General features: G+C 49.9%; 1 protein-coding gene and 1 pseudogene across 2 annotated transcripts in view; one reads left to right on the top strand and one right to left on the bottom strand.

The window, feature by feature from the left end:
- The window catches only part of HAUS8 (HAUS augmin like complex subunit 8), a 30,789-nt gene extending 7,609 nt beyond the window's left edge, over positions 1 to 23,180 (top strand). The window contains exons 3-11 of one of the 2 annotated variants that reach the window (XM_003942258.4): positions 1,643 to 1,698; positions 9,197 to 9,278; positions 11,639 to 11,734; positions 12,729 to 12,823; positions 13,508 to 13,573; positions 13,680 to 13,838; positions 16,967 to 17,108; positions 19,959 to 20,100; positions 22,732 to 23,180. In XM_003942258.4, coding sequence (XP_003942307.1) covers positions 1,643 to 1,698; positions 9,197 to 9,278; positions 11,639 to 11,734; positions 12,729 to 12,823; positions 13,508 to 13,573; positions 13,680 to 13,838; positions 16,967 to 17,108; positions 19,959 to 20,100; positions 22,732 to 23,035 — 1,142 coding nt within the window. In that variant the 3' untranslated portion in view covers positions 23,036 to 23,180. The remainder of the gene's footprint in view (positions 1 to 1,642; positions 1,699 to 9,196; positions 9,279 to 11,638; positions 11,735 to 12,728; positions 12,824 to 13,507; positions 13,574 to 13,679; positions 13,839 to 16,966; positions 17,109 to 19,958; positions 20,101 to 22,731) is intronic. The other variant, XM_010330132.3, reaches the window with a different exon arrangement.
- A 241-nt stretch (positions 23,181 to 23,421) lies between these two features.
- On the bottom strand, positions 23,422 to 24,285 carry LOC101027944 (large ribosomal subunit protein uL18-like; annotated as a pseudogene).
- Positions 24,286 to 27,803: the final 3,518 nt, after the last annotated feature.

Below are 27,803 nucleotides of genomic sequence, written 5' to 3' on the forward strand. Positions count from 1 at the left end.
TCTGAGCTCTATGGCACCGATATGCTGCAGAATATTCATTTGACCTAGTCCTGGGTGCCTACCCCATGCCAGGTGGCGGAACGTTAGCAGCAAGTGAAGGAGACAAAAATCCTGGGCCCCTGGGGGCTCTAGGGAGGAGGCGGACAGTGCGTGAGAACCGTCAGGAGGCTGCGGGGTGTGCGAGATGATGACAGATTCTGTGACAGAATGGCAGGCGGGGCAGGCATGCTGGGGTCTGAGCTGAGCACGGCCTTGAGACAGGGAGGTGCCTGCGGGGGGAGGCACAGCAAGGGGGTCCCCGGAGGAGATCGGCTGAATAGGGCAAGTGAGGGGTGACAGGGTGACAAGAGGCAAGTTGCTGGTGGCACAGGGCCCCGAAGGTTCCCGGAGGCACTCAGGCTTCCTGAGCCCAGGGACCCAGCAGGCCAGGCTGCCTCAGCCCCGAGGGCCAGCTGGGCACCGATGGAAGGTTTCACGCAGGAGGGAGCAAGCCATGATAGTGCCTAGAGCTGCAGGTGGCTCAGATGACCAGACTGAGAATGGGCTGGTGGGCTCAGGAGCAAGGGACGTCGCGGTGGTCTTGTCCAAAGGTGTTAAGTTCTGGTGTGGCGGTGTGTCTGCAAGCTGGATTGCTGGGGGAGGGATTCAAGGGAATAAGCAAGGAGAGGGAGAGGAGCTGGTGATAAAGAACTCTGCAGTGTTTGCTGCCCAGGGGGTGGGAGAAGTGCGGGGAGGCAGAGGGTGCAGTTGGGGGAAGAATGACCTGCAGGGTCTGGTGGAGAGAGGAGCCGTGGGGACTCAGGCAGGTAGGTGGGAGTTGCGGGTGTTTTCTTTTCGAAGTGAGGGCTGGGCTTTAGCGCCCAGAATGGAGGGCAGTTTATCTGGGAGCACAGAGGTCCATTCATGGGACCAGGGGATGTAGCCCTTAGGACTGGAGGTGGCTGGAGGTGGTGATGGGAGGGTTCCTGGGGTCTCCGGCTGAGACTGAGGGTGCGGCCAGGTGGAGGAGGTAGGAGGAACAGGTTTGAGGGAGGGTGCAGGAGAGGGCTAGGGAAGAGAACGCGACCAACTGGATCCAGTCCAGACCCATACCCCCAGAAGCTGGGGTGACAGGTGGCATTTGTTCCATCCACAGTCACCCACCTAGGAGTAGCCCTGGAAGGGGATCTGGGGTCAGGCTGTCACCAGGGATTTGGCTCTGTCTGAAGAGGGCCTGGGTGCTGGGTGTATCTCAGGGCAGGGGGTCCCAGGAGTGAGTCCTAGACGCATGCAGAGGGGGAAGGAGCTGTTGGGGTCACCGTGAGGGTACCGAGCTGGGAGGAAAGCGTAAGCCACCTGGAGGCCGGCAGCAAAAGTTCTTTCTTCTTTCCCTCCCCCTTGCCTGAGTACACTTGCGGCTTTGACCTTGGGACATGTTCCTTGATCTTAGCTCCTCAGGAAGTCTGGGACTCCACACCTGCCCTGGGACTTGCATACAGTAGGTGTCCCATGCATGCTCGAGGCCGGCGAAGGATGTGGTCAGGGGGAGCAGGATGAGTGATGACTCCCCCTGTTCGGTCACTGAGTGGGGAGGGCCCCGGCATTGGCTCTCTGGGGCGTGGGGTCTGGTGTGTGGAGTCTTGAGTCCTTTGTATCCCCACAGGTGGAAGAGTGGTGGAGTCCCGATACCTTCAGTATGAGAAGAAGACAGCCCAAAAGGTAAGGCAGCGCCCGGCTTCTGTGTGCAGCCGTCCTGAGCATGGCTCTGAGTAACTGGAATTCGGAAACTCCTCATGGGAGGTGCTCACAACCCCGTCCTGAAGGAAGCGTTTTGGGGTCTTCACCCAGGTGCTTTTGAGATCATCAGCCCCTCATGCCACCAGTTGTGAGTCTCTCATTGGCGGCTCATGGCTATACGCATCTGTTTTACAAAGCTGTGATCTCCACTGAAGCATAATGCCGTTCTTACCTTGTTCTGTTGTTGGTTTTGAGACAGCGTCTCTCTCTCTCTCACCCAGGCCAGAATGGAGTGGCATGATCACAGCTCACGGCAGCCTCAGCCTCCCAGGCTCAAGCTGTCTTCCTGAGTAGCGGCACCAAGGGCGTGTGCTGCCACACCAGCTAATTTCTAAAAGTTTTTGTAGAGACTGGGTCTCCCTAAGTTACCAGGCTGGGTAGCCTGGTCTTGAGCTCCTGAGCTCAAGCGATCCTCCCGCCTTGGCTTCCCAAAGTGTTGGGATTACAGGCGTGAGCCCTTGTGCCCAGCCTGTTCTTGCCTTTCAACCCAGTTAATTCACTTTCTGGATTCTGAAGCTGTGTTATCCAGTGCCCAGCGCACAGTTCTTGGTGTCTGGCTGGTATTTTAAAAAAAACAGCTACTTGCCGGGAGCGGTGGCTCACTTCTGTAATCCCAGTCTTTGGGAGGCCAAGGTGGGTGGAACACGAGGTCAGGAGTTCAAGACAGCCTGACTAACCTGGTGAAACCCCGTCTCCACTAAAAATACAAAAATCGGCTGGGCATGGTGGTGTGTGCCTGTAATCCCAGCTACTCGGAAGGCTGAGGCAGGAGAACTGCTTGAACTTGGGAAGCAGAGGTTGCAGTGAGCCGAGATTGCGACACTGCACTACAGCCTGGGCAACACTCCATCTCACAAAATAAAGCTACTTAGGCAGGCGGATCACCTGAGGTCAGAAGTTTGAGACCAACGTGGCCAATATGGTGAAACATCGTCTCTACCAAAAATACAAAAATGAGCCGGGCGTGGTTGTGAGTGCCTGTAATCCCAGCTACTTGGGAGGCTGAGCCAGGGAATCACTTGAACCTGGGAGGTGGAGTTTGCAGTGAGCCGAGATCATGCCACTGCACTCCAGCCTGGGCAACAGGGCAAGACCCGTCTCCTGTGTCAAAAAAATAAAATTTAAAAATCAGCTATGGGTTTTTAGAGAAAAACTGTGGGAAAATGACATACTTCAATCACCCCGAACTAGAGGAAGAGTTTAGTGAACTATCATGTAGGCACACCGTGAAATATCATGAAACCATTGAAAGTAATGGCATGAAAGATATTTAACCACGTGAGAACGTGCTTTGTGTGAGGGTTCCTGGGAACAATCAGTAGATGATACAATTGTATATTTTCTTTCAGTGAGTCAAGGTTGGATTCCTCCCTCTGCTTTCCAAATCTTGGTTTATGATAAAATGGAGTCAAATTCCCACTGCCTGTCTTCCACTCTGGGCTCGGTGGCTGGTGGGTGCTTGACCCTGTGACTTAAGATTTGGCTTGAGAAGAGAATACCTTTGCACAAACGGATACCCTTCTTGGAGTAGTTTTCAACAAAGGGTCACTGTCTTCCACAGTCCTAATTTTCACATTGTTGTGAAGACTTGGTGACAGCGCCCCCATGTGTCTGTGTTCTGTAACGTTTTAGCCCTTTCCATCTTTACTGTTTGTTCCCCCATCTCTAAAATTAAGGTGTCATTTACATGGAGTCAGTATCCCCCTTCTCAGCATAGGGTCCTGCCTGTTTTGACAGATGTAGACGGTCATGGAACAGCCTCTACCATCAAACTACAGAATGGGTCATCCCTAAATCCCCATTTCCTCTGATAGGACAAGCCCATCTTCCACTCCCAGGCAACCACAGATCAGCTTTCTGAATCTGCAGTTTTGCCTTTTCTAGAAGGTCGTATCTGTGGCGTCACAGTTTGTAGTCCTAGTCTGTGGCTCCTAACACTTAGCAGAGTGCCTTTCAAGGTAATCTGTAAGTGGTTCCTCCTTTTTTGTTTGTTTTTGCTTTTTTTTTTTTTTTTTTTTTGAGATGGAGTCTGTTACCTAGGCTGGAGTGCAGTGGTGCAATCTTGGCTCGCTGCAACCTCTGCTTCTGGTTCAAGCGATTCTCCTGCCTCAGCCTCCCAAGTAGCTGGGACTGCAGGTGCCTGCCACCACATCTGGCTAATTTTTGTATTTTTTTTTTTTTGAGACGGAGTTTCGCTCTTGTTACCCTGGCTAGAGTGCAATGGCACGATCTCCACTCACCGCAACCTCCGCCTCTTGGGTTCAGGAAATTCTTCTGCCTCAGCCTCCTGAGTAGCTGGGACTACAGGCACACGCCACCATGCCCAGCTAATTTTTTGTATTTTTAGTAGAGACGGGGTTTCACCATGTTGACCAGGATGGTCTCGATCTCTTGACCTCGGGATCCACCCGCCTCGGCCTCCCAAAGTGCTGGGATTACAGGCTTGAGCCACTGCGCCTGGCCTAATTTTTGTATATTTTTATTTTTATTTTTATTTTATTTTTTGAGACGGAGTCTTGCTCTTTTGCCCAAGCTAGAGTGTAGTGGTGCAATCTTGGCTCACCGACACCTCCGCCTCCTGGGTTCAAGCAGTTCTCCTGCCTCAGCCTCCCTAGTAGCTAGGACTACAGGCACCTGCCACCATGCCTGGCTAATTTTTGTATTTTTAGTAGAAATGGGGTTTCACTGTATTGGCTAAGCTGGTCTCGAAACTCCTGACCTCAAGTGATCTGCCCGCCTCAGCCTCCCAAAGTGCTAGGATTACAGGCATGAGCCACTGCACCTGGCCTAATTTTTGTGTTTTTAGTAGAGATGAGGGTTTCACCATGTTGGCCAGGCTGGTCTCAAACTCATGGCATCAAGTGATCCACCTGCCTCTGCCTCCCAAAATGCTAGGATTACAGGCGGGAACTGCCATGCCCAGCCTGGTTCCTTATGGCTGAATAATATTCCATCAAGTGGATGGACTGCAGTGTGTTCATCTGTTCACTGATTGACAGGCAGTCAGTTGGTTTCCTGTCGTGGTGATCACAAATAAAGTCTCCCTAAACATTCTTGGGTGTTTTTCTGTGTAGACTTGTTTTTATTTCTCCCAAGAGGAGGATTGCCGGCTCGTAGAAAAACTCAAACTGTGTTTCCTGGTCTCCCACTCAACCACAATCAACATAGGACTTCTGTGACCGTTGTGAGGGAGGATTTCCCCACCAGCAAGCAGCAGACACCAGCTGGGTGTCTTCCAATTCAATTCTGAGACTCTGTACTTGGAAATAGCATCAGATCCCATAGGGTGAGGGCTCAGTCCTCAAGACTGCCCCTTCTGCCTCTAGAACGTCTTACCAACCAAGTTCAAGTTCAAGTGGGGCTTCCCATAACGCCCTCTTTGGGTTCATTTAATTTGCAGGAGTGACTCACAGAACTTGAGGAAACACTTAGGTTTACCAGTTTATTGTAAAGGATATTACAAAGGATACAGATGGAGCAGAGTGTGGCTCAGCTGGGATTCATGCCTGAAATGTTTGAGAGGTTGAGATGGGAGGATCGTGTGAGGCCTGGAGTTCCAGGCTAGCATGGGCAACACAGTGAGACCCTATCTCTAAAAAAAAAGTCTTTGTTTTTTTCCCACTGGTCAAATGGCTGGGCATGATAGCCCAGGCCTGTAATCCCAGCACTTTTGGAAGGTCAAGGTGGGAGGTTTGCTTGAGACTCAGAGTTTGGAACAGCCTGGACAACATAGCAAGACTCTTATCTCTATTAAAAAATAAATAAATAAAAATAGCTGGGTATAGTGGTGGGTGCTTATAATCCCAGCTACTTGGGAGGCTGAGGCAGGAAGATCGGTTGAGCCCAGGAGGTTGAGTCTGCAGTGAGCTGTGATCACACCACTGCCCTCCATCCTGCGTAACAGCAAGATCCTGTCTCTTCAAAACAAAACAGGCCGGGCGTGGTGGCTCATGCCTGTAATCCCAGCACTTTGGGAGGCTGAGGTGGGCAGATTACCTGAGATCGGGAGTTCCAGACTAGCCTGACCAACATGGAGAAACCCTGTCTCTACTAAAAATACAAAATTAGCTGGATATGGTGGCACATGCCTATAATCCCAGCTGCTTGGGAGGCTGAGGCAGGAGAATCGCTTGAACCTGGGAGACAGAGGTTGTGGTGAGCCAAGAATTGCGCCATTGCACTCCAGCCTGAGCGACAGTGTGAGACTCAGTCTCAAAAACAAAACAAAACAAATTAAGGATAAGAGATGCATAGGGTGAGATATGGGGGAAGGGGCACAGAGCTTCCATGGCCTGTTCGGGCATACTACCCTCCAGGAATCTCCATGTGTTCAGCTGTCTGACATCTCTCCAAGCTCTGTCCTTTTGGGTTTTTATGGAATCTTCATGACTCAGGTGTGATTGAAGTGTGGACAACCCTGTGGAAATGTGATTGGTCAAAAAGGGTATGCTCCAAACCCAGCAAGACCTGTCTGTTTAGGTTCTTCTTGGCCTCTATAGCATTTTTTTCTTTGGGGTGTGAGGCAGGAACCCTCTCTGACAGGTAAAAGGAGTGTGGGAGGAGGTCGGAGAGATCCTGCTTACTGTAACAAGGACTTATTGGAGTTCCAAGCCATGAGTCGTAGATGAAAACTTAGCTATCTATGTATAATGGTAACCAGAAACTACCTGTTTTCCACAGTAGCTGCACCATTTTTATGTTCCCACTAGGCGCATAGATGACAGTGCAAGTTGTTACTTTCACATTCTGGCCAGTCTTGTGGGTGTGAAATGGTATCTCATTGTGGTTTTCATTTGCATTTTCATAATAGCCAATGATATCAGACATCTTTTCAGGTGCTTATTTGCCATTTCTGTATCTTTGCTGATGTGTCTGTTAGGATCGTTTGCCCAGTTTTAAATTGGGTTATTTGTTTTCTTACTACTGAGTTTTGAGGGTGCTTTCTGTATTCTGGATACCAGCTCTTTGTGGTTCTTTGCAAATGCTTTCTTCCAGTCTGGCTTGTCTTTTCATGCTGGTAAGTGTTTTAATTTAAAAGGCAGAAGTTGTCGGTTTTGATGAAGCCCAGTTGATCACTTTCTGCATTTGTGGATTGTGCTTTTGGAATCTTATCCAAGATACCTCCACCTAATCCAAGATCACAGATTTTTTCCAGTTTTCCCTGTAGGAGTTTTGTAGTTTAGGTTTTAGTTTTAAGTCTGTGAGTTAGGTTTTGTGTATGATGTGATGTGATGTTTAAATCAAAGTTCATTTTCTCATGCAGGGTGTTCAGTTGTTGAAATCCCATTTACTGAAATGATTTTCCTTTCTCCTGTTGTATTGTCTCATCACCTCTGTCAAATACCAGTTGACCATATACATGTGTGTCATGTCTGGGCTCTGTTCTTTTCCATTGTTCCATGTGTGCATTCTTACGCCAGTTCCACGCTGCTGAGGTTACTGTAGCTTTGTACAAAATCTTCAAATCGGGTAATGTGAGGCCTCCTGCTATGCTTTTCCAAAACTGTTTAGTCCCTTCTAGTTCTTTTGGCTTTCCATAGAGATTTTAGAATTGTCATTTTTCTAGCAAAATACCTGCTTGATCTTGTGTACATTGAATCCATAAATCAGGGAGAATGCCTTCTTAATAACATCAAGTCTGTCAATCCATGAACATGGTATACTTCCCCATTTATTTAGATCTTCCTGGATTTTTTCCAGCATTTCCTGTAGCTTCCAGAGTATAGATCTTACCTAAGCATTTGGTGTTTAGTGCTGTTGTACATGGTACTCTCTTTTAATTTCAATCTTCCAAACTTGTTCATTGCGACTTCATTGCTAGAAATGTGAATTTTTAAATATTGACCCTGTGTCCTGCACCTTTGCTGTGTTAGAGTTCTCCAGAGTAACAGAACCAATAAGAGGATCTTATAAAAGGATATGAATATATAAAATGAGGTTTATTTATGAGGAATTGGCTCATGTGATTATGGAGGATGAGAAATCCCAGGATCCACCGTCTGCAAACCAGAGAGCAAGGAAGGTTGGTGGTTTAGTTCAGCGTTTGTCTGGAGGCTTGAGACTAGGGGAGTCAAAGGCATAAATCCCAGTTTGAGGGCAGGAGGAGATGGGGTAAGATGTCTCAGCTCAGCCAGGCAAACAGGAAGCAAAAGGGGTGAATTTCTCCTGCTTCCACCATTTTGTTGTATTCAGGCCCTCAAGGAATTGCATGGTGCCGATACACATCCATCCATTCAAATGCTGATCTCTTTAGTAAACATCCTCGGCTGGGGCTGGGCGCAGTGGCTCAGTGGCTCCCACCTGTAATCCAAGCACTTTGGGAGGCCAAGGTAGGTTGATCACGAGGTTGAGAAATCGAGACCATCCTGGCCAACATGGTGAAACCCTGTCTTGACTAAAAATACAAAAATTAGCTGGGCATGGTGGCATGCACCTGTAGTCCCATTTACTCAGGAGGCCGAGGCAGGAGAATCGCTTGAACCAAGGAGGCGGAGGTCGCAGTGAGCCGAGATTGTGCCACTACCCTCCAGCCTGGAGACAGAGCAAGACTCCATCTCAAAGTAAATAAATATGAAACGCCCTCACAGACACACCCAAAAAATGTTCATTCTGGGACAGCCGATAGCCAGTCAAGTTCACACACAAAATTGAAAGAAAACTCCTGTTAACTTATATTTTAATGTTAATAGCAGTATTGAAGATGTTCAGGGATTTTCTACATGAAAAATTAACATCTGCAAGAACAGAGTTTTCCTTTCCGACTTGTTTGGCTTTTATTTCTTATCCGAGGCCCTCCGCTGCCATACTGAATGGGCGTGGCGTCTGTGCCTCAGCATAGCCTTGCTCTGATCTTGCTCTGTCTCCCAGGCTGAGGTGCGGTGGTGCGATCGTGGCTTACTGCAGCCTTGAACCCCCGGGCTCGAGCAGTCCTCCCAACTCAGCCTCCCAAGTAGCTGGGACCACAGGGAGGAACCGCTGCACCTGGCCCTTGCTCTTTATAAGGTTTTCATTTTGTTTTGGGGTATTATAAGGACAGTGTTCCATGTTTTTCTTTTTAAAAATTGTTTGACAATGTCTGTATAAAAACTTTGTTTTTCCTGATGACCAGAGTTATATGTTCTCTCTAGAAAACTAGTAAATACTGCAATGTGTCTAGAAAGAGTCAGTCACCTTTAATCTACCATGTCAGATAGTTACCAGCAAACATTTTGGTAGTCTCCTATGTTCTGTGCAAGTGAGCGTCTCCACTTTGACAAAATGTGTTATTCCTGTATCTATGAGATAAAATTTCAAACCTCTTTAAATCTCTCCCCTGCCTCTCAGGAAGAGCAGTTAGAAAACACGGTGCAGACCACGTCAGGGCCCCTTCTTGTGAAGGGGGCATATCTTGTCCTCTCAGTGTCGTGTGTTCCCATAACAGGCTCCTGCAGGAGATGGGTCACAGACCCGAGGGAAGACGTCTGAAGGTGGAAGGAAATCCAGCCTGCTCCACAAAAGCAAAGGTGCGAAACAGCCCTGGGCCTCAGGCAGTGATGAACACCGCAGTAAATTTTGTCTCCGTGGGTGCTGAGTTCAATTTCCCTCTTTCTTTTCTGGGAAAGATCAGAAGCAGTGAGCAAAGAGTTGGAGCGTATGAATAGATTGGGGGGATGTGGGGAGGTGAGCGGGGACGGCAAGAAAAGAGGAGGTCATTTCTTCCCCGTGTGGCCCCAGAGAAAAGCCATATTGCCATTATGGTACTCCTTGGTGACATCAGTTTCTTGTCTACATGACGGTTTTCCCACTGGTGCTCTGAGAGCAGGACTGTTAGAGAGGCTGTGACGGCTTCATCCTGAGGTCGGGAGTTCCAGACCAACCTGGCCAACATGGCAAAACTCCATCTCTACTAGGAGTACATAAACCATGTGGGCATGGTTGACGCATGCCTGTAATCCCAGCAATTTAGAATTCGTCTGAGGCAGACGAATCACTTGAACCTGGGAGACGGAGGTTGCAGTGAGCCGAGATCAAGCCACTGCGTTCCAGCCTGGGCAACAGAGCGAGACTCTGTCTCAACAAAGACTCAACTGTGCTGTTTGTAATATAAAAAACAACCCCAGACCAGACATAGAGGAACGGGTATAGCTGTGTGCCAGTAAAACTATTTACAAGCAGAGGAAGCGGGCTGGATTTGGCCTGTGAGCTACAGTTTGCCACTCCTGCTGTAGACGTTAGAGTTCCTGCTGCGCCCTCCCCAGGCGTGGCTGAGAAGCTCACAGTAGAGCCAGCCTGCTAGTCTTCCCCATCTAATTGGGTCGAAGGCCATGCATGAACCTGGGAATGCTGGTGTGACCAGGGGACCAGAAACCGGGCCTGCCACACCATCAAACTAGTTCTCACTCAAGGGTGATCCCGACCCCCAGGGGACACTTTGGCAGTGTCTGGAGATGTGTTTGGTTGTCCCGTCTGGGGGAAGGGGTTCTGCTGGCCTCTGGCGGGTGGAGGCCAGGGAGGCCACTCAGCATCCTGCAACGCACAGGACGCCGCCACAGCAAGGAAGGATCCAGCCCCACACACCCACATACTCGCAGTGCCATGGCTAAGAAACCTTAATTTATTTTTTTTTAAGAGTCTCGCTCTGTCGCTCAGGCTGGAGTGCAGTGGCGTGATCTTGACTCACTGCAATCTCTGCCTCCCAGGTTCAAGTGATTCTCCTGCCTCAGTCTCCCAAGTAACTGGGACTACAGGTGCCCACCACCATGCCCGGATAATTTTTAGTAGAGACTGGGTTTCACCATATTGGCCAGGCTGGTCTTGAACTCCTGACCTTGTGATCCACACACCTTGGTCTCCTCAAGTGCTACAGATGTGAGCCACTGCGCCTGGCCAGAAACCTTAATTTAAACCACACCATAATGATTTCAAAGGACTGCTTTTTTGAGTTCCATTGTATGGTTTTGTAGAAATGTAATTTTCTTACTGATATTCAGAGACCAAAGATTAAAAAAAAAAAAAAAAGTAAATTAATTTTCTTAATGCAAATGCTATACATGCTGACAATAAAATATTCCAGGGCAAAGTAATTAATAGCAAGCTGGGCACGTTGGCTCATGCCTGTAATCCCAGCACACTGGGAGGCTGAGGCGGGCGGATAACGAGGTCAAGAGATTAAGACCATCCTGGCCAAAATGGTGAAACGCCATCTCTACTAAAAATGTAAAAAGTAGCCAGGTGTGGTGGCTACTTGGGAGGCTGAGTTCCAGCTACTTGGGAGGCTGAAACGGGCGATCTCTTGAACCCGGAAGGCGGAGGTTGCAGTGAGCCGAGATCACGCCACTGCCCTCCAGCCTGGCAACAGTGAGACTCCGTCTCAAAATAATAATAATAATAATACAAAAATTAGCCAGGTGTTGATGGCAGGCACCTGTAATCCCAGTGACTTGGGAAGCTCAGGCAGGGGAATCGCTTGAACCCAGGAGGCAGAGGTTGAAGTGAGCCGATTGCTCCATTGCACTCCAGCCTGGGTGACAAGAAGGAAACTTCGTCTCAAAAAGCAAAAAAGAAGATGGGAAAAGAGTAGAGGGTAGACTAGGAGTATGACATCATATCCTACTCTTAGCATCTTGTAAACTGGCCTGTTTGCATCTCTTGGGTTATACAGAATGTCTCTCTCTTCTAGTGGTACTTTAAAAATAGATTCAAGTTGATGGCTGGGAATTTCCACAGGTTTTGGTTTTTTTTTTTTTCTTTTAGCCTTTCCACCTAGGACAAAATTGGGTTTTTAGAAGCAATTGTATTGTTCAAAAACACGGCCTGTGTTTCCTGGCTTAAATGGAGAATGTCTCTTGACTGTGCTGACTTTTGGGTATTCTTTTCTTAACAGCAGATAGCAGTGGGGTTGCAAAGGGGGACCTGCAGTCCACGTTGCTGGAAGGGCATGGTACAGCCCCACCTGACCTGGATCTGTCTGCCATTAATGGTAAATCATTGTTTTCACCCCTTCCGTCACTCACTGGGGGTTGCAGTAGGTTTCAGTGGGCCTCCAAAGTACAATTACTCCTTGGCCTATGATGGGGTGACATCCAACAAACCCATCATAAGTTGGAAACATTGTACAGGCTGGGCATGGTGGCTCACGCCTATAATCCCAGTGCTTTGGGAGGCCAAGGCAGGTGGATTTTGAGGTCAGGAGTTCAAGACCAGCCTGGCCAACATGGTGAAAGCACGTCTGTACTAAAAACACAAAAATTAGCTGGGTGTGGCAGCAAGCGCCTGTAACCCCAGCTTCTTGGGAGGCTGAGGCAAAGAATTACTTGAACCCGGGAGGCAGAGGTTGCAGTGGGCTGAAATTACACCGCTGCACTCCAGCCTCGGCGACAGAGCAAAACTCTGTCTCAAAAAAATACATATATATGAAGCCGGGCGTGGTGGCTCAAGCCTGTAATCCCAGCACTTTGGGAGGCCGGGGCGGGTGGATCACGAGGTCAAGAGGTCGAGACCATCCTGGTCAACATGGTGAAACCCTGTCTCTACTAAAAATACACACACAAAAAATTAGCTGGGCATGGTGGCGCATGCCTGTAATCCCAGCTACTCAGGAGGCTGAGGCAGGAGAATTGCCTGAACCCAGGAGGCGGAGGTTGCGGTGAGCCGAGATCGCGCCATTGCACTCCAGCCTGGGTAACAAGAGTGAAACTCCGTCTCAAAAAAAAAAAAACAAAAAAACATATATATGTATATATATGTGTGTGTGCGTGACATCAGAAATACACTGAATACCTTGGTAAAGGGAATTAAACTTGCCTTTTGTCCCTTGCAAAGTGGAGTAACTTTAAGCTGTACCATTATAATTCCCTATAGTTCTCAATTTACGATGGGGTTACATCCAAATAAACCCATTATTTTAAAAAATGGCAACCAGGGACTGTCTGTATGCACTACTCAACCATTAAAAATGCTGTGCTTTATCTTAGACAAAAGCATCATCAGAAAGACGCCACAGTTAGCAAAAACAATACCAAAGAAACCTGAGTCAACATCGTTTTCTGCCCCTCGGAAAAAGAGCCCAGTAAGTGTCTGAAACGAAAGGGCAGCCACAGACAGGTTGTATTGATCTGATGTAGATCTGACTCTGAACCAGGTGCCACCTGAGTGCCCATGGCTCCAAGAACAGACAAGACGCCCATCCCTTTAGGACAAAAATCAAGACCACAAATGTTCTTGGATCATTTGTAGAGTTTACATTTCCTTGAGTACATACTCAATAGTAGATACCAGTATAGGATCGTGTAAAAAATGAGACAGGGGACTTCTCTTTGCCCATGCTGTACTAGGAAAGGCACAAGGCCAGGTCCTGTCCCTTGATGGGAGGACAGCTAGGCTGTGGTCTTACTGGGGTGAGGACAAGACTGGTGGGTGGGGGACCAGCAAGTAGGGAGACTGCATTCTGGTCCTGGTGCAGCACCAAATTGGTGGGTATCTTCAGCTGGCCCTCGACTGCCCAGCTGTCACTGTTTCTCTACCTGCCAGGTGCTGGGGAAGGAAGGTCATGGACCTCCCTCTTCCATCTCAGAGAGCTGGAGAAAACCAAATAAAAGAAAATAGAAGCAGCAGGCCCACTACACTAGAGAACTACCAGATATCAAACTGAATACAGAAAATCCACACAAGCCAGAGTTCTGCCCCTGCAGAGGAAAGAGCTGGATTTATGCCACTTCATCAGGAATTGAGAGGGTCTTTTTCTTTTCTTAAGGATTTATCTGAAGCAATGGAAATGATGGAGTCTCAGACACTACTGCTGACGCTACTGACTGTAAAGGTGAAAACAGTTCTTTGTTCACATATGCCACGGATGGAAGGGCGGGCTCCATTCACCATGGGGAGGGATCCCCCACCTGCTTGAGCTTTTCTTTCACATTCAACAGATGGAGAACAATCTTGCCGAGTTTGAAAGAAGGGCAGAAAAGAATTTATTAATAATGTGTAAGGAGAAGGAGAAGCTACAGAAAAAGGCCCATGAGCTGAAACGCAGGCTTCTCCTCTCTCAGAGGAAGCGAGAGCTGGCAGATGTCCTGGATGCCCAGGTCAGTTGTAAGTGACACCGTGACCAGTTAGTGTTCCCAGCGGATCCGTCCCATCTCCACTGTTTTCGGGTAGCATTTGTGCTAGGGTATCATTGTGCACTGGCTTCTAACTCTGTGTTGGGCTTTTAATACCACAGTTTCTCTGGACCTGGTGTTGGGTCTATGACACTTAGAGGATGAGGTTACAAAGTAAAGCGTGAACCCATAAGGGAAGTGCGCACCTTCTACACACTTGTGCAGAGACTTCCTGACGGCCTGATGGTTACGAGCAGCGACAGGATGACATGCTCTGGGCCTGCCCTGCAGGGTCAGGGTGCTGGTGGGAAGCACATCAGTCCTAGTGCTATGTGGTCAACTCTGGGACAGAGGTGTCCATGTAGGAGAAGGACAGGAGTGAAGCCCTGGAACCCAGAAAGGGCTGATTGGCAGGGGCGGGCCCCCTGCCCAGGGGGTGAGTTTCCTGTGGTTGTTGGAACAGAGTCCCACAACCTGGGTGTGCAAAACAACTGGAATTCATTCTCTCGTGGTTCAGGAAGCTGAAAGTCTAAGATTGAGGTGTTGGTGGTTGGCTCTGTTTGAAGGCCGTGAGGGAGAATCTGTCCTGGCCCAGTCTTTGGCCTGTGAACGGTCGTCTCCTTTGTGTATGTCCACATGTCCTTCCCATTGTGTGTGTCTGGGTCCCTGTTTCCCCCCAGGACACCAGTCATGTTGGATCAGCACCCCCCGCACAACCCCCCCATCACCTTGTGTTAACTTGATGACCCTCATAAAATCCATGTTTTCAAATAAGGGTGCATCACAAGTACTGCGAGTTGGAATGTCAGATAGGAATTTGGGGAGACCCAGCTCAACCCCTAACGTCCATGATTTTCACATGAGCACCCCTGCAGCTAGACCCTGGGCTGACTACTGGGTCGGTGACCTTAGGGAGCTCAAAACGGAAGAAAAAGAGACAAACCCAGTTGATCCTTAAACAACATGAATTTGAACTGTGAGGTTCCATTTAAATGCAGATTTTTTTCAGTAAATATTTGGAAAAAGTCTTGGAGATTTTTGACAATTTGAAAAAACTCACAGATGAATCTCATAGGCTAGAAATACTGAAAAAATTGAGAAAAAGTTAGGCGTGTCATGAATGCATACCTATTTGTCACACGCGCAAAAAACATAGTGACACTCGGTCTCTACAAAAAGTTTTTTTTTTTTGGGTGGCGTCTTCCTCTGTCACACAGACTGTAGTGCAGTGGCACAATCTCAGCTCACTACAACCTCCACCTCCCAGGTTCAAGCAATTCTCATACCTGAGTTTCCTGAGTAGCTGAGAGTAGAGGCACACACCACTAAATTTTCTGTTTTTAGTACAGACAGGGTTTTGCCATGTTGGCCAGGCTGGTCTCCAGCTCCTGACCTCAGTGATCCACCTGCCTCAGCCTCCCAAAGTCTAGGATTATAGGCATGAGTCACCATGCCTGGCCAGTCTCTATAAAAATTAAAAATTAGCCAAATGTGATGTTACACGCCTATAGTCCCAGCTACTCGGGAAGCTGAGGCAAGAGGTTTGCTTGAGCCTGGGAGGTGTGGAGGCTATAGTGAGCTGTGATCACTCTACAGCACTCTAGCCTGGCAACACACTGAGACCCTGTCTACAAAAAATATGTATTTGCAGTGGCTCACGCTTGTAATCACAGCACTTTGGGAGACTGAGGCAGGCGGATCACTTCAGGCATAGGGTTCCCACCTAATCTCTAACTTGAAGACTTTGGCAGGAGTTTGAGACCAGCCTGGCCAACATGGTGAAACCCTGTCTCTACTAAAAATTTTTATTTGGGCCAGGCACGGTGGCTCAGGCCTGTAATCCCAGCACTTTGGGAGGCCGAGGCGGGTGGATCATGAGGTCAAGAGATCGAGACCATCCTGGTCAACATGGTGAAACCCCGTCTCTACTAAAATACAAAAAATCAGCTGGGCATGGTGGCACGTGCCTGTAATCCCAGCTACTCAGGAGGCTGAGGCAGGAGAATTGCCTGAACCCAGGAGGCGGAGGTTGCAGTGAGCTGAGATTGCACCATTGCACTCCAGCTTGGGTAACAAGAGCGAAACTCCATCTCAAAAAAAAAAATTTTTTTAATTTAAAAATTAGCTGGGCTTGGTGGTGCAGGCCTGTAACCCCGGTTGCTCAGGGAGACTGAGGCATGAGAGTTGCTGAAACCCGAGAGGCGGAGATTGCAGTGAGCTGAGATGGCGACGCTGCACTCCAGCCTGGGAGACAGAGCAAAACTCTATCTCAAAAAAGTGTCTCTGTGTGTGTGTGTGTGTGTGTGTGTGTGTGTGTGTCTGTGTGTGTGTGTGTGTAGATGCTAGTCTATTAACATGATTTTTGAATGTTATCAGTAAGGTTTCATTCAACAGTGGCTATCAGTAAATTTGGGGAGAGTCAAAAGTTATATACAGATTTTTGAATGAACAGGGTTTGGTACCCCAAACTCCCGCATTGCCCGAGGGTCAACCCTATATCATTTAAAACCCCCATGAAGACCCAGACAGCGTGTTTGGGGTGGGGATGGCCTTGTGAAAGCAGGCGTTTAGGAGCAGTGCTCTGAAGTCTGGAACCACTGGAAGGCAGACACACATTCCCAGTGAGGGGTCTGGGCCACCTTACCATCTGCTTGGCTCTCTTGGGGAGAGCTCACCTCACCCTAGGAAACTTCCTGAGCTCTGATCCCTAGGGGGTCGTGAAGAACAGCGCTGTACCTTTTTTTTTTTCTGAGACGTAGTTTTGCTCTTGTTGCCCAGGCTGGAGTGCAATGGCGTATTCTCAGCACACTGTAACCTCTGCCTCCTGGCTTCAAGTGATTTTTCTGCCTCGGCCTCCTGAGTAGCTGGGACAGGTGCCTGCCACCACGCCCAGCTAATTTTCTCTATTTTTAGTAGAGGTGGGGTTTCACTATGATGGCCAGGCAGGTCTCGAACTTCTGATCTCAGGTAATCCGCCCACCTCGGCCTCCCAAAGTGCTGGGATTACAGGCGTGAGCCACCGCGCGCGTATCTTAACCGTGCACAAGCTGTTAAACTTCTGGGGATGGGACTCCAGGATCTCCCTCTACATCCCTCTTCCCTTCTGCTTACAGGTCCAGATGCTCAGCCCCTTTGAGGCTGTGGCCAAACGCTTCAGGGAGCAATACAGGACGTTCGCCACAGCCCTGGACACCACCAGGCATGAGCTGCCCGTGAGGTCCATCCACCTGGAGGGAGACGGGCAGCAGCTCTTAGGTAGGAAATGGGATGTCCCAGCTGCGTGTGTAGCAGGCGGGTGAGGAGCATGTGCGGGTGCTTCCCATGGGCCCGGTGTCATTGCCACAAATGCCCTCTTCCCTATCTAAGGCAGAGGAGAGGGAGGGCTGGCCAGGCTGTGGTTCCTCCAGGGTCTCGCCCTGAGAAAGTAACCACGCTGGGATTTGAACCTTGGGCAGTGGGATACACAGTGATCTGCTGAAAGGCATCTTGCCGCGGTGGCCTGTAGTCTTGAGTCCTGGGCCCAGCAGATGCGCCTTAGTGGTTGAGAGGTGACAAGACCACCAACCCCACCCCGGCTTTCCCCCTCAGCAGAGCAGTGAGGGCCCTTTTAGGCATAGGGTTCCTACCTCATCTCGAACTTGAAGACTTTAGCAAGTTGGAAGGAAGGTACCGTGCTGCATCTTCAAGATGCCTGTAAAGATACAGGGATCCTCCCGAAGAGCAAGTTTTTGGCTGCCCTGGAGTTTGGTTCTTTTTGTTTCGTTTTTTTGGAGACAGCATCTCACTCCTTTGCCCAGGCCAGAGTGCTGTGGTGCAATCTCAGCTCACTGCAACCTCTGCCTCCTACCTCAGCCTCCTGAGTAGCTAGGACTACAGGTATGCACCACCACACCTGGCTAATTTTTTTTTTTTTAATAGACACAGTTTCACTGTATTGCTAAGGCTGGACTTGAACTCCTGAGTTCAAGCAGTCCTCCCACCTTGGCCTCGCAAAGGGCTAGAACTACAGGCATGAGCCACCACGCCCTGCCATTGTTCTTTTCTTGGTGGAAGCTCTTGCATAGTCGCCCAGTTGGGAGTGCAGCGGTGCAGTCATAGCTCACTGCAGCCTTGAACTTCTCAGGATCTGCTCAGGTCCTCCCACGTCAGCTTCCTGGGTAGCGGCCTCCCCAGTGCTTCAGGCATGCACCACTGCACCTGGCTAATTTTTTTTTTTTTTTTTTTGAGACAGAAATTTGCTCTTGTTGCCCAGGAGAGCAACAAGAGTCATGGCATGATCTCAGCTCACCGCAACCTCCACCTCCTGGGTTCAAGCGAGTCTCCTGCCTCAGCCTCCCCAGTAGCTGGGACTACAGGCATGCGCCACCACACCCAGCTAATTTTGTATTTTTGATTTCTCCATGTTGGTCAGGCCAGTCTCGAACTCCTGACCTCAGGTGATCTGCTCCCCGCCCACCCCAGTGGCCTCCCAAAGTGCTGGGATTACAGGCCACAGTGCCTGGTGCAGCTGGCTAATTTTTGTTTATTTTTTGTAGAGACGAGGTCTGGCATGTTGCCCAGACTGATTAGGAACTCCTGGGCTCAAGTGATCTCCCACCTTGGCCTCCCAAAGCACTGGGATTCTGAATAGGTATGAGCTCCATTCCCAGCTGGGTTTTCTGATTTGGTGACTATGGTCACCTCCACATCTGCGCTCTCCGGCTCGGTCTCTGCTCAGGTCCTTAGGTAGTTGCTGGGAACTAGCCTAGGGACTGTGAGTTTTCTGGCGCTGCCATACCAAGCGACCACAGAATGGGTGGTTTGAAACAGGAGAAACATTCCCTTGAAGCTCAGGGGACCAGAAGTCTGAAATCAGGGTGTTGATGGGATTATTCCCTTCAGGGCAGGCTGGGTGAGCCTGTCCTGTGTCTCAACCAGCTGCTGGTGGCTGCTGGTCGCCCTTGGCTTGTGGCTGTGTCCCTATGTTCTCTGCCTATGGCCTCCTCCCTGCCTGTCTCGTTACTGAAAATTCCCACATCAGGCCAGGCAGGTGGATCACGAGGTCAGGAGTTCAATACCAGCCTGGCTAAGATGGTGAAACCCCATCTCTTACTAAAAAATGCCAAAAAATTAGCCAGCATAGCGGCGTGCACCTGTAATCCCAGCCACTTGGGAAGCTGAGGCAGGAGAATTGCACCACGACACTCCAGTCTGGATGACAGAGTAAGACTCTCTCTCAAAAAAAAAAAAAAAAAAAAGAAAAATTCCCCGCAGGGCCGGACATGGTGGCTCACAACACTTGTAATCCATGCACTTTGGAGGCCAGGGTGGGCGGATCACCTGAGATCGGGAGTTCAAGACCAGCCTGACCAACATGGTGAAACCCCAACTTAAAACCAAAAAAAAAAAAAAGAAAAAAAAATTTCCCACATCTGGTGAGGACATCAGTCACTGGCTTAGGGTCCACCCTAATGACCTCATTTTAATGCCACCCTGTCCACAAAGACCCTGTTTCTGGTTAAGGTCACAGTCACTGGGAGTGGAGGGTAGGAGTGGAACGTACATATTGCAGAGGGCGTAGTTCAGTCCACTGCTGGAGGGAGAAGAGGCTGGCTGATAAGGCACTTAACAGGCTCCCAAAAATGTGACTCTCATGTACAGTTGGCCTCAACGTGATGCATATTGGGGAGAGAGGTGTGTTGTCCCAGTGCAGGTGACACAGGTCCTGCAGTTGCAGGCTTCCCTCTGCTCTGGGGTGCAGGGAACAAGGACAGGTGTTTTGAAGTTGCTCATGGTCTGGCTGGGAGGCCTCGGACATTCTCCCTGGCACAGCACAGCCTTTTTCGCATTGGCATTGGTTTCTGTTGAGGACACCACAGTGACATTTCAGTTCTGTTCCAATCCCTCCTGGATGGTGGACATGCCTGTCCCACAATTGCAGTCCGTGGGACAGAGAAGGCACCCGGCCTGAATGTCTTCTTGGCTTCCGCCTCTTTCCGTGCGCTCTCCACGGTTCTAGCAGGATAACCCAGCCCCCACGGGAGCAGCCGGTCGGCCTCTCCACTTAAGCACGCCTTGCTTGGGGCACCGTGCAATCCAACCTTCACCATGCTTCGTCCCCTCCAGACGCCCTGCAGCGTGAACTGACGACCACTCAGCGTCTCCTGGGAGAACTTGACATTGGCAAGTCGGAAGAAAACGTGCAGGTGCTGGACTTACTGAGCGAACTCAGGGACGTGGCGGTGAAGAAGGACCTCGAGCTCCGAAGGTATCTCAGAAAATGCTTTAAGGAAAAGGGGGTACCCTCTTTGCTCAGGGCTGTTGGTGGCTGCACTGTTGGGGGGGTGCCAAGTTCCTCTTGGGATTCAGAGGAAGTTCAGTCCCCTGAGCGAGCTGCTCTCTTCCTAGCTGTTGCACGACACAAGAATGGCCAGCAGGTGTCATTGTCATCCGTACTGTGGATGACAAAATCATCCAGCAGCCTGCCTTGCCTTTCCTTCCTTTTTCTTTCTTTCTTTTTCTTTCTTTTTTTTTTGGAGGCAGGGTCTCTCACTCTGTTACCTAAGCTGGAAGGCAGTGCCAGGTCTCTGCACACTGCAGCCTCAAACTCCTGGGCTCAAGTGATCCTCCCACCTCAGCCTCTTCAGTAGCTGGGCCTGCAGGCATGCACCACCATGCCAAGCTCATTTTCCTGTTCTAGCTCACTGAGTCATTTTAGAGCTAATGGGGATTCTAGGTGAAGTGAGGATCAAATATGCTACAAGTCGGGTCCTGGATTCACAGAGTGTAAGACTTGAGGAGAGCAAAAGAGCTCACAGCCCATGAAGGGCTGGCCAAGGTGGCTCATGGCTGTCATTCCAGCACTTTGAGAGGCCGAGGTGGGAGGATCGCTTGACGCCAGGAGTTCAAGACCAGCTTGGGCAACATAGTAAGACCTTGTCTCTCTTATTTATTTATTTTGAGACAGAGTTGCCCAGGCTGGCGTGCAGTGTCACGATCTCGGCTCACTGCAACCTCCACCTCCCAGGTTCAAGCGCTTCTCCTGCCTCAGCCTCCCAAGTATCTGGGATTACAGGCGCCCGCCACCATGCCCGGCTAATTTTGTATTTTTAGTAGAGACGGGGTTTCATCATATTGGTCAGGCTCGTCTCAACCTCCTGACCTCAGGTGATCTGCCTGCCTCAGCCCTCTAAAGTGCTGGGATTACAGGCAGGAGCCACTGCGCCTGGCCTCTTTATTTAAAAAGTACAAAATTTAGCCAGGCTTGGTAGTGTATGCCTGTGGTCCCAGCTACTCAGGAGGCAGAGGTGGGAAAATCGAGCCCGGGGAGGTCAAGATAGCAATGAGCTGTGGTCGTGCCACTGCACGACCCTGTCTCAAGAAAGAAAAACAGATTCCATGGAAGTTCTCAAGCAGCTGGAAGAGAAAGGGTGTCACGTCTCATTCACATCCTCAAAGTCACCCAGCAGCACAGGCACCCTCAGAACAGCCCTGTGCGTGTTTTCAGTGCCTTCCAGGGTAAGGTTCCAGGAGAATGTTTCTTGAACTTCTGATTGATAGAAATAGCCCAGACCTTAAAGGACTGTGCAGTGGCTTACACAGAGTGCATATCCTTACGGGTCTAGCCCCCGAAACCCATCAAGACCCCCCCTTTTTTTTTTAACCTCCCCCCAGGAGATCTCTAGCCATGTGCTTTTCTCCACCTCTTCAGAAGAGAATCTTATGTCTTCCTTACAGTGCTAAATCTTTTTCCTGAGTTGCCTAAAATATTGGACAAGGACTCATGCAAAACGGCTGCTACCCACTGTGGGATTTCTTCCTCCTGTGGGTGGCCGTGGATCCGTTCAGGACACCTAAGCATCATAAAGCCACATTGTCACTCCCGGGATGACTTACTGAGCCATGAACGGCAGAACCCTCATGACCCAGTCACCTCTTTCAGGCCCCACCTCTCGCTGCTGCCACAGTTGGGGATTATTATTATTATTATTATTATTATTATTGAGACAGGGCTTCGTTTTTATTGCTTAGGCTGGAGTGCAGTGGCGCAGTCTTGGCTCACTGCAACCTCTGCCTGCTGGGCTCAAGCAATCATCCCGCCCCAGCCTCCCAAGTAGCCAGGACTACAGGCGTGTGCCACTGCACCCAGCGAATTCTTTTTTTAAATTTTTTGTAGAAATGGGGTTTCGCCATGTTGCCCAGGCTGGTCCTGAACTCCTGGCCCCAAGCCGTCTGCCTGCCTCAGCCTCCCAAAGTGCTGGGATTACACCACTTTAATCCTACCTCGCCCTGCCAGGGGATTAATTTTTTTTTTAATTTGGAGATGGAGTTTCACTCCTGTTTCCCAGGCTGGAGTGCAATGGTGTGGTCTCAGCTCATCTCAACCTGAGCCTCCCAGGTTCAAGTGATTCTCCTGCCTTAGCCTCCCAAGTAGCTAGGATTACCAACATGTGCCGCTATGCCTGGTTAATACTTTGTATTTTTAGTAGAGACAGGGTTTCTCCATGTTGGTCAGGCTGGTCTTGAACTCCCAACCTCAGGTGGTCCACCTGCCTCAGCCTCCCAAAGTGCTGGGATTACAGGTGTGAGCCACTGCTCCCGGCCGGGATTCATTTTTAATGGGAGTTTGGGAGGGGACGGATATTCCAGCCACAGCAGCAGCACAGCACTGAGCTCCCTGAACATTTCTTAGATGAATGAGTCTTTCCTTTCGTACCTGGTGCTGTTCTTGGGGGGGTTTCCCTGATGGAGTCTTTTCAGACAGGTCTCGTGTGCCGGCCCTTTCCCACTGAGCACGTGGGGCATGTGAAAATCGGCATGTGGGAGCCCCTCGCTCACCACACGTGTGCGCTTCACCTCGGAGGGCGGAAGCCGTTACTGGTTCTCTGATCCTTGACAGGAGTTTCGCCCAGGTGCTGGAACTCTCCGCAGAGGTGAGCAAAGAGGCAGCCTTGGCAAACCAGGAAGTCTGGGAAGAGGGTCAGGGCCTGGCGCCTCCTAGCCAGTGGTATTTCAATCAAGACTCCACCTGCGGAGAATCTCGGGGAGCACCCAAGAACACGCCCCTGTGTGAGGGTGACACCCCTGGTGCCTCGTCAGCCCCTACTCAGGCCACGTTCATCAGCCCAAGGGAAGACGTTTCTTCAAGCAGCCAGGGAGAAGCCATGTCCTCTGCTGCTCACTCAGGGAGGGACTTGGGGTGACTCGTGACATTCAGGACACTTGAGCACTTTATACACTACCCTAGCACTGGAGCTGTTTTTTAATGTGATAATCTTGTTTAATACTTAAAAAATAAACCTGTTTTGCAGTTGAAGCCCTCGTTTTCTACGAGGGGGCTGGTTGGAAGACCTGTGTTGTCTCGAGTTCTTCTGAATGACTGGTCCTGAAATTCAGGACCCCCATGACATGCTGAGTATCCCGCTGTCACGATTATTTCCTGTCCTTCCGTCACAAGGGTGGTTTTCGGACAGCAAGTTAGGAATTGGCCCTTGAGTGGACATATTTCACTTTTTAAATTAATTATTTGGAAATGTAATTCATTTTTGTTGTTTTTGTTCGTATGTTTATTGTCTTTATCTAAAAATCCTTATCGAAAATTGTTTGGTTTAGCCCTCGGCAGCCTGCTCTGAGCTCTGAGGAACCTTGCCTTCTTTTGAGTTACCTGATCTTTCTTCTGAGCAAGGGACATTTTGGGGTGGTTCCGCCTCTTCCTCTTAGCTTCTTTCTTGGGCTTCTTTTCATAGACTGGATTCTCTCGTATAGGAGCGTGAGCTTGTTATACACCTCCTCCATCGTGTCTGGACTTCCGCTCTTCTTTATGTATTGAGAGAACTGTTTCTTGTAAGCATCTTCATCTTCTGCCATTCAGTAGTGCGTGGAATCTGCAACACTCTGGCCCGTGGTGTGCTTCTGCAATAAATTCCTTGCTTTCAGAATCCTAAGCAGGGAATCGTTTGGTACTGTGAGGGACAGCAGGCCTCCATCCACAGCTCCCTTCAGGGTGCCAAAAACTTCATTGCCAGTGGTAGTTCTGGCAAGGCCTGCATCCAAACAGCAGGTAAAGGCACCTGGCTGACCATCGGTGCTTTCCACGCTGTGTTCACCACCAGTCACCTGCACTTGGCCCCCATAGATCTTGTCCGTGCCAAACCTATTGAGAAGCCCACGGGCCAGCAGCACGCCAGTACAGTACGCCACAGCATCATTTGTCAGGCCGACCGTCATGCCGTATTTTGACACTCTGTGTGCATATGCTGCGCAGACTATCATATCCCCCATACGGGCATAAGCATCTGACACATGATATCTCTGTTACACGAACGATCGTCCTGTATTTGGGTGTGTTGTATTTATTTTTATCCTGTATCACTAAGCGTTTCTGAGCATAGTAATCAGTTTTACCCTCTTGCCTTCTAAATTTCACTTGATATCTCTTAAAGTAGGTCTTCTTTTTTTTTTTTTTTTTTTTTTTTTAACATTTTTTTTTTAAGACAGGGTTTCACCATGTTGGTCAGGCTGGTCTTGAACTCCCGACCTCAGGTGATCCGCCTACCTTGGCATCCAAAGTGCTTGGATTACAGGCATGAGCCACTGCGCCCAGCCAAGTCGGCCTTATTCTTAACAACTTTAACAAACCCCATCCTGCGGAACAGAGACCAGCAGGCCCAGCAGCGCTAGGGGGGCAAAAAGGCTAGAAATGCAATTCTTTATTAGAACTCAAGTTTGTGTTTGCAAACCAAAATGATCCACATCATCCTCCCCACCACCCCAGCTTCTGGGGCAAAGTAGGGGGCTTTTACTTAAACCCCTGACTGGCTCTGGGTCTAGGGCCTGAGATGCTTTTATAAGCTGGTAACCGGGTCCCGGGCAGCCTCGTGTAACTGCTGGGTCCCTGCCTTGCTGGCAGCTTCGGGAAGTTGCTGGGTCCCCGACTCGCTGGCAGCCTGGAGAGACTACTGGGTCCTGGCGTCCCAGACCTTCACCAAATGCTGGGCCCAGCCTTTGCTTGCTTTTTAGACAGGGTCTTACTCTGTCTTCTGGGCTGGAGTGCAGTAGTGCAGTCACGGCTTATTGCAGCCTTGACCTCCTGAGTTCAAGTGATCCTCCTACCTCAGCTTCCTGAGTAGCTGGGACCACAGGCATGCACCACCATATGTGGCTAAAAATTGTTTTGGTGTGGCAGGGGTGTCTCGCTCTTGCTGTGTTGCCCAGGGTGGTCTTGAATTCCTGGGCTCCAGTGATCCTCCGACCTCAGGCCCCCAAAGTGCTGGGATTACAGGCATGAGCCATTGGGTCTGGTCCCAGTTTTCATCTAAACTTCTACCCCAATCCCATTGTCTCTGTCCATCCAGGCTGCTATAACAAAATACTACAGACCACATGGCTTAGAAAGAGAAGTTGATTTCTCACTTCTGGAGACTGGAAGTTCCAAGTTCAAGGTGCTGGTAGAACTGGGGTTTGGTGAGATGCTGATTCCTAATTGGCTGACTTCTCACTGTGTCCTCCTCACATGGTGGGACGGTCAAAGTGAGAGGGGAGACCCCCTCCCTGTCTCTCGCCTCACAGGCCGCCGCCTCCTCCCTCCGGATGAGAAGGAGGGTGAAAGTAAAGGTCAAACGGCTTGCTGACGCACCGACCAGGCCATAATGAGGCCCAAGGACTGGGAAGATAATGCCCTTTTCAGTTCCCAGCTATCTATAAGCCTTGAAAAAGTTGCAAAGAATGTTATCACTACCAGCCAGAGCCCGGAACTAGGTCACGTCCTCCATGTTTGCACAATCCAAACCCCCCCTTAAAGTGGCATCTGCCACCAAGTAATTGACCGCCTTCGTTCGGCTCCGGTAACCCTTCCCCTTCTTTCCTTTCCGCCTATGCCAAATGCAAATTAGCAAATCAATGACAGCCAAAGACTGAGGTGAGCTTCCCGGCCGGTGGGTAATAACATGGTTTCACCTCTGCTCCCCCTTTAGAGTCGTAAGCCCCTAAAAAGGGAAAGAAGCTGTTTCTTGACGAGCTCGAGATTCACCTGTGTTGCCCAGGCTGGTCTCGAATTCCTTGCCTGGGCAACACAGGTGAATGCGGTTTTAGCCCCCTGCGGCTCCTGGCCGAATAAAAAGCCACTTCCTTCCTCAGTTCAGTGTTTGAGAGGTTTGCTTTCTCCCTCTCCTGCTACAAATGGAGCAGCTCCCATGGGCTTTTTTTTTTTTTTTTTTTTTTTTGAGGTGACGTAGTCTTGTTCTGTCGCCCAGGCTGGAGTGCCAGTGGTGTGATCTTGGCTTACTGCAACCTCCGCCTCCCAGATTCAAGCAATTCTTCTGCCTCAGGCTCCTGAGTACTTGGGATTACAAGTACACACGACCACGCCTGGCTAATTTTTGTATTTTTAGTAGAGATGGGGTTTCACCATGTTGGCCAGGCTGGTCTCGAACTCCTGCCCTCAAGCAATCCGCCTGCCTCAGCCTCCCCAAGTGCTGGAATTACAGGCGTGAGCCACCACGTCCAGCCCCTTGTGTCTTTCTTTGTCTTGACATATCTGGCTGGTTGTCCGCAGTGAGTCCAGATTGGGTTTCATGTTGCGGTGTCCGCCTTCCAGCTTTTAAAATTTCTACAAACTGGGGCAAATGCAGATTTGTTTGGGGCTGTTTAATATTGAGGGACCTCAGGCAGTCTCATTGGTTCAGCCAGCCTTCCATAGTGCTTTTTTTTATTACTCATTTTTGAGACAGAATCTGACTCTGTCACCCAGGTTGGAGTGCAGTGACATGATGGCTCACTGCAACCTCCATCTCCCAGGTTCAAGCAGTTCTACCTTGGCCTCCTGGGTACCTGGGACTACAGGTGTGTACCATCACATCCAGCTAATTTTTGTATTTTTAGTAGAGGTGGCGTTTCACCGTGTTGGCCAGGCTGGTCTCAAACTCATGTCCTGATGAGATCCACCTGCCTTGCCCTCCCAAAGCGCTGGGATTAACAGGCGGGAGCCACCGCACCTGGCCCCATCAGTGTATTTCATTTCAATTTGCGTCTGGCACAATGAACACTGGCAAAATGAACAAGTAAGGCAGACACAGTTTTGAAATCTAGCCTGGCACTCGGTAAATGTTTGACATTTCTCCTACTCCCTTTTGCTGTGTGACCTGGGTAAATGACTCCCCCTCTCTGAGCTGCCATCATCTCCTCTGTAAATGGGGACGAGTATGGGTTGAGCTGTGTCTCCCCCAAATTCATATGTGGAGGTTGTAACACAGTCCCTCAGCATGTGATTGTATTTGGAGTTAAGGTCGTTATTAGAGAAGTAATTAGGTAAGGTTATCAGAACCTTCCAAATCAGCATAGACAAGAGGAAAAAGAACCACAAAGGACGAGGAGAAAGGAGTGCTGGCCTGGGTCCCTGGTGCTGGGAACCAGCTGGACGCCAGGACACACCAGGCACAGCCAATCCCTCGTGGGTTTGCAGCGGGGGCACCCCGGGATGATTGTGGGGTCCTCCTAGGGAGAGCTCACAGTCCCAGCCAAGGCTCCTAATTGCCCGGGGTCAGTGGGTCACTGAGCTAATCCTCCCGAGCACATCAGGGGTCTCTGCCATCACTGAGGGGAGGCTTCCAGAACTCCCTGGAACCTAATCAAGTCCAATTAACCACAAAGGCAGGAATGTGGGCTGGGGCCTCAGCAGGGCCAGGGGGCTTCTCGGCAGGAGACCGGACTGGCCCAGAGACTGTCTCACTTGTGGGAAACAGACCCCCAGTCCCAGCCCCGTCCAGAGCAAGGAGGGAGGGAACCCAGGCTCAGGTCAGTGGGGTCTCTGTTCAGCGGGGGCTTTGGGCTGTGGGATCCAGATGCAGGGACACCAGCCTTGGTGGTTAATTTCATGTTCTGCTCACAGACGAATGACAATTTAAAAGCCACATGTCAGTAAGGCAGACAGAGGAGGACAGATATTGCATGATTGCACTTACAGGAGCCACAGGG

This window comes from Saimiri boliviensis, chromosome 14, assembly GCF_048565385.1.
Source record: "Saimiri boliviensis isolate mSaiBol1 chromosome 14, mSaiBol1.pri, whole genome shotgun sequence".
NCBI classification, from domain to species: Eukaryota; Metazoa; Chordata; class Mammalia; order Primates; family Cebidae; genus Saimiri; species Saimiri boliviensis.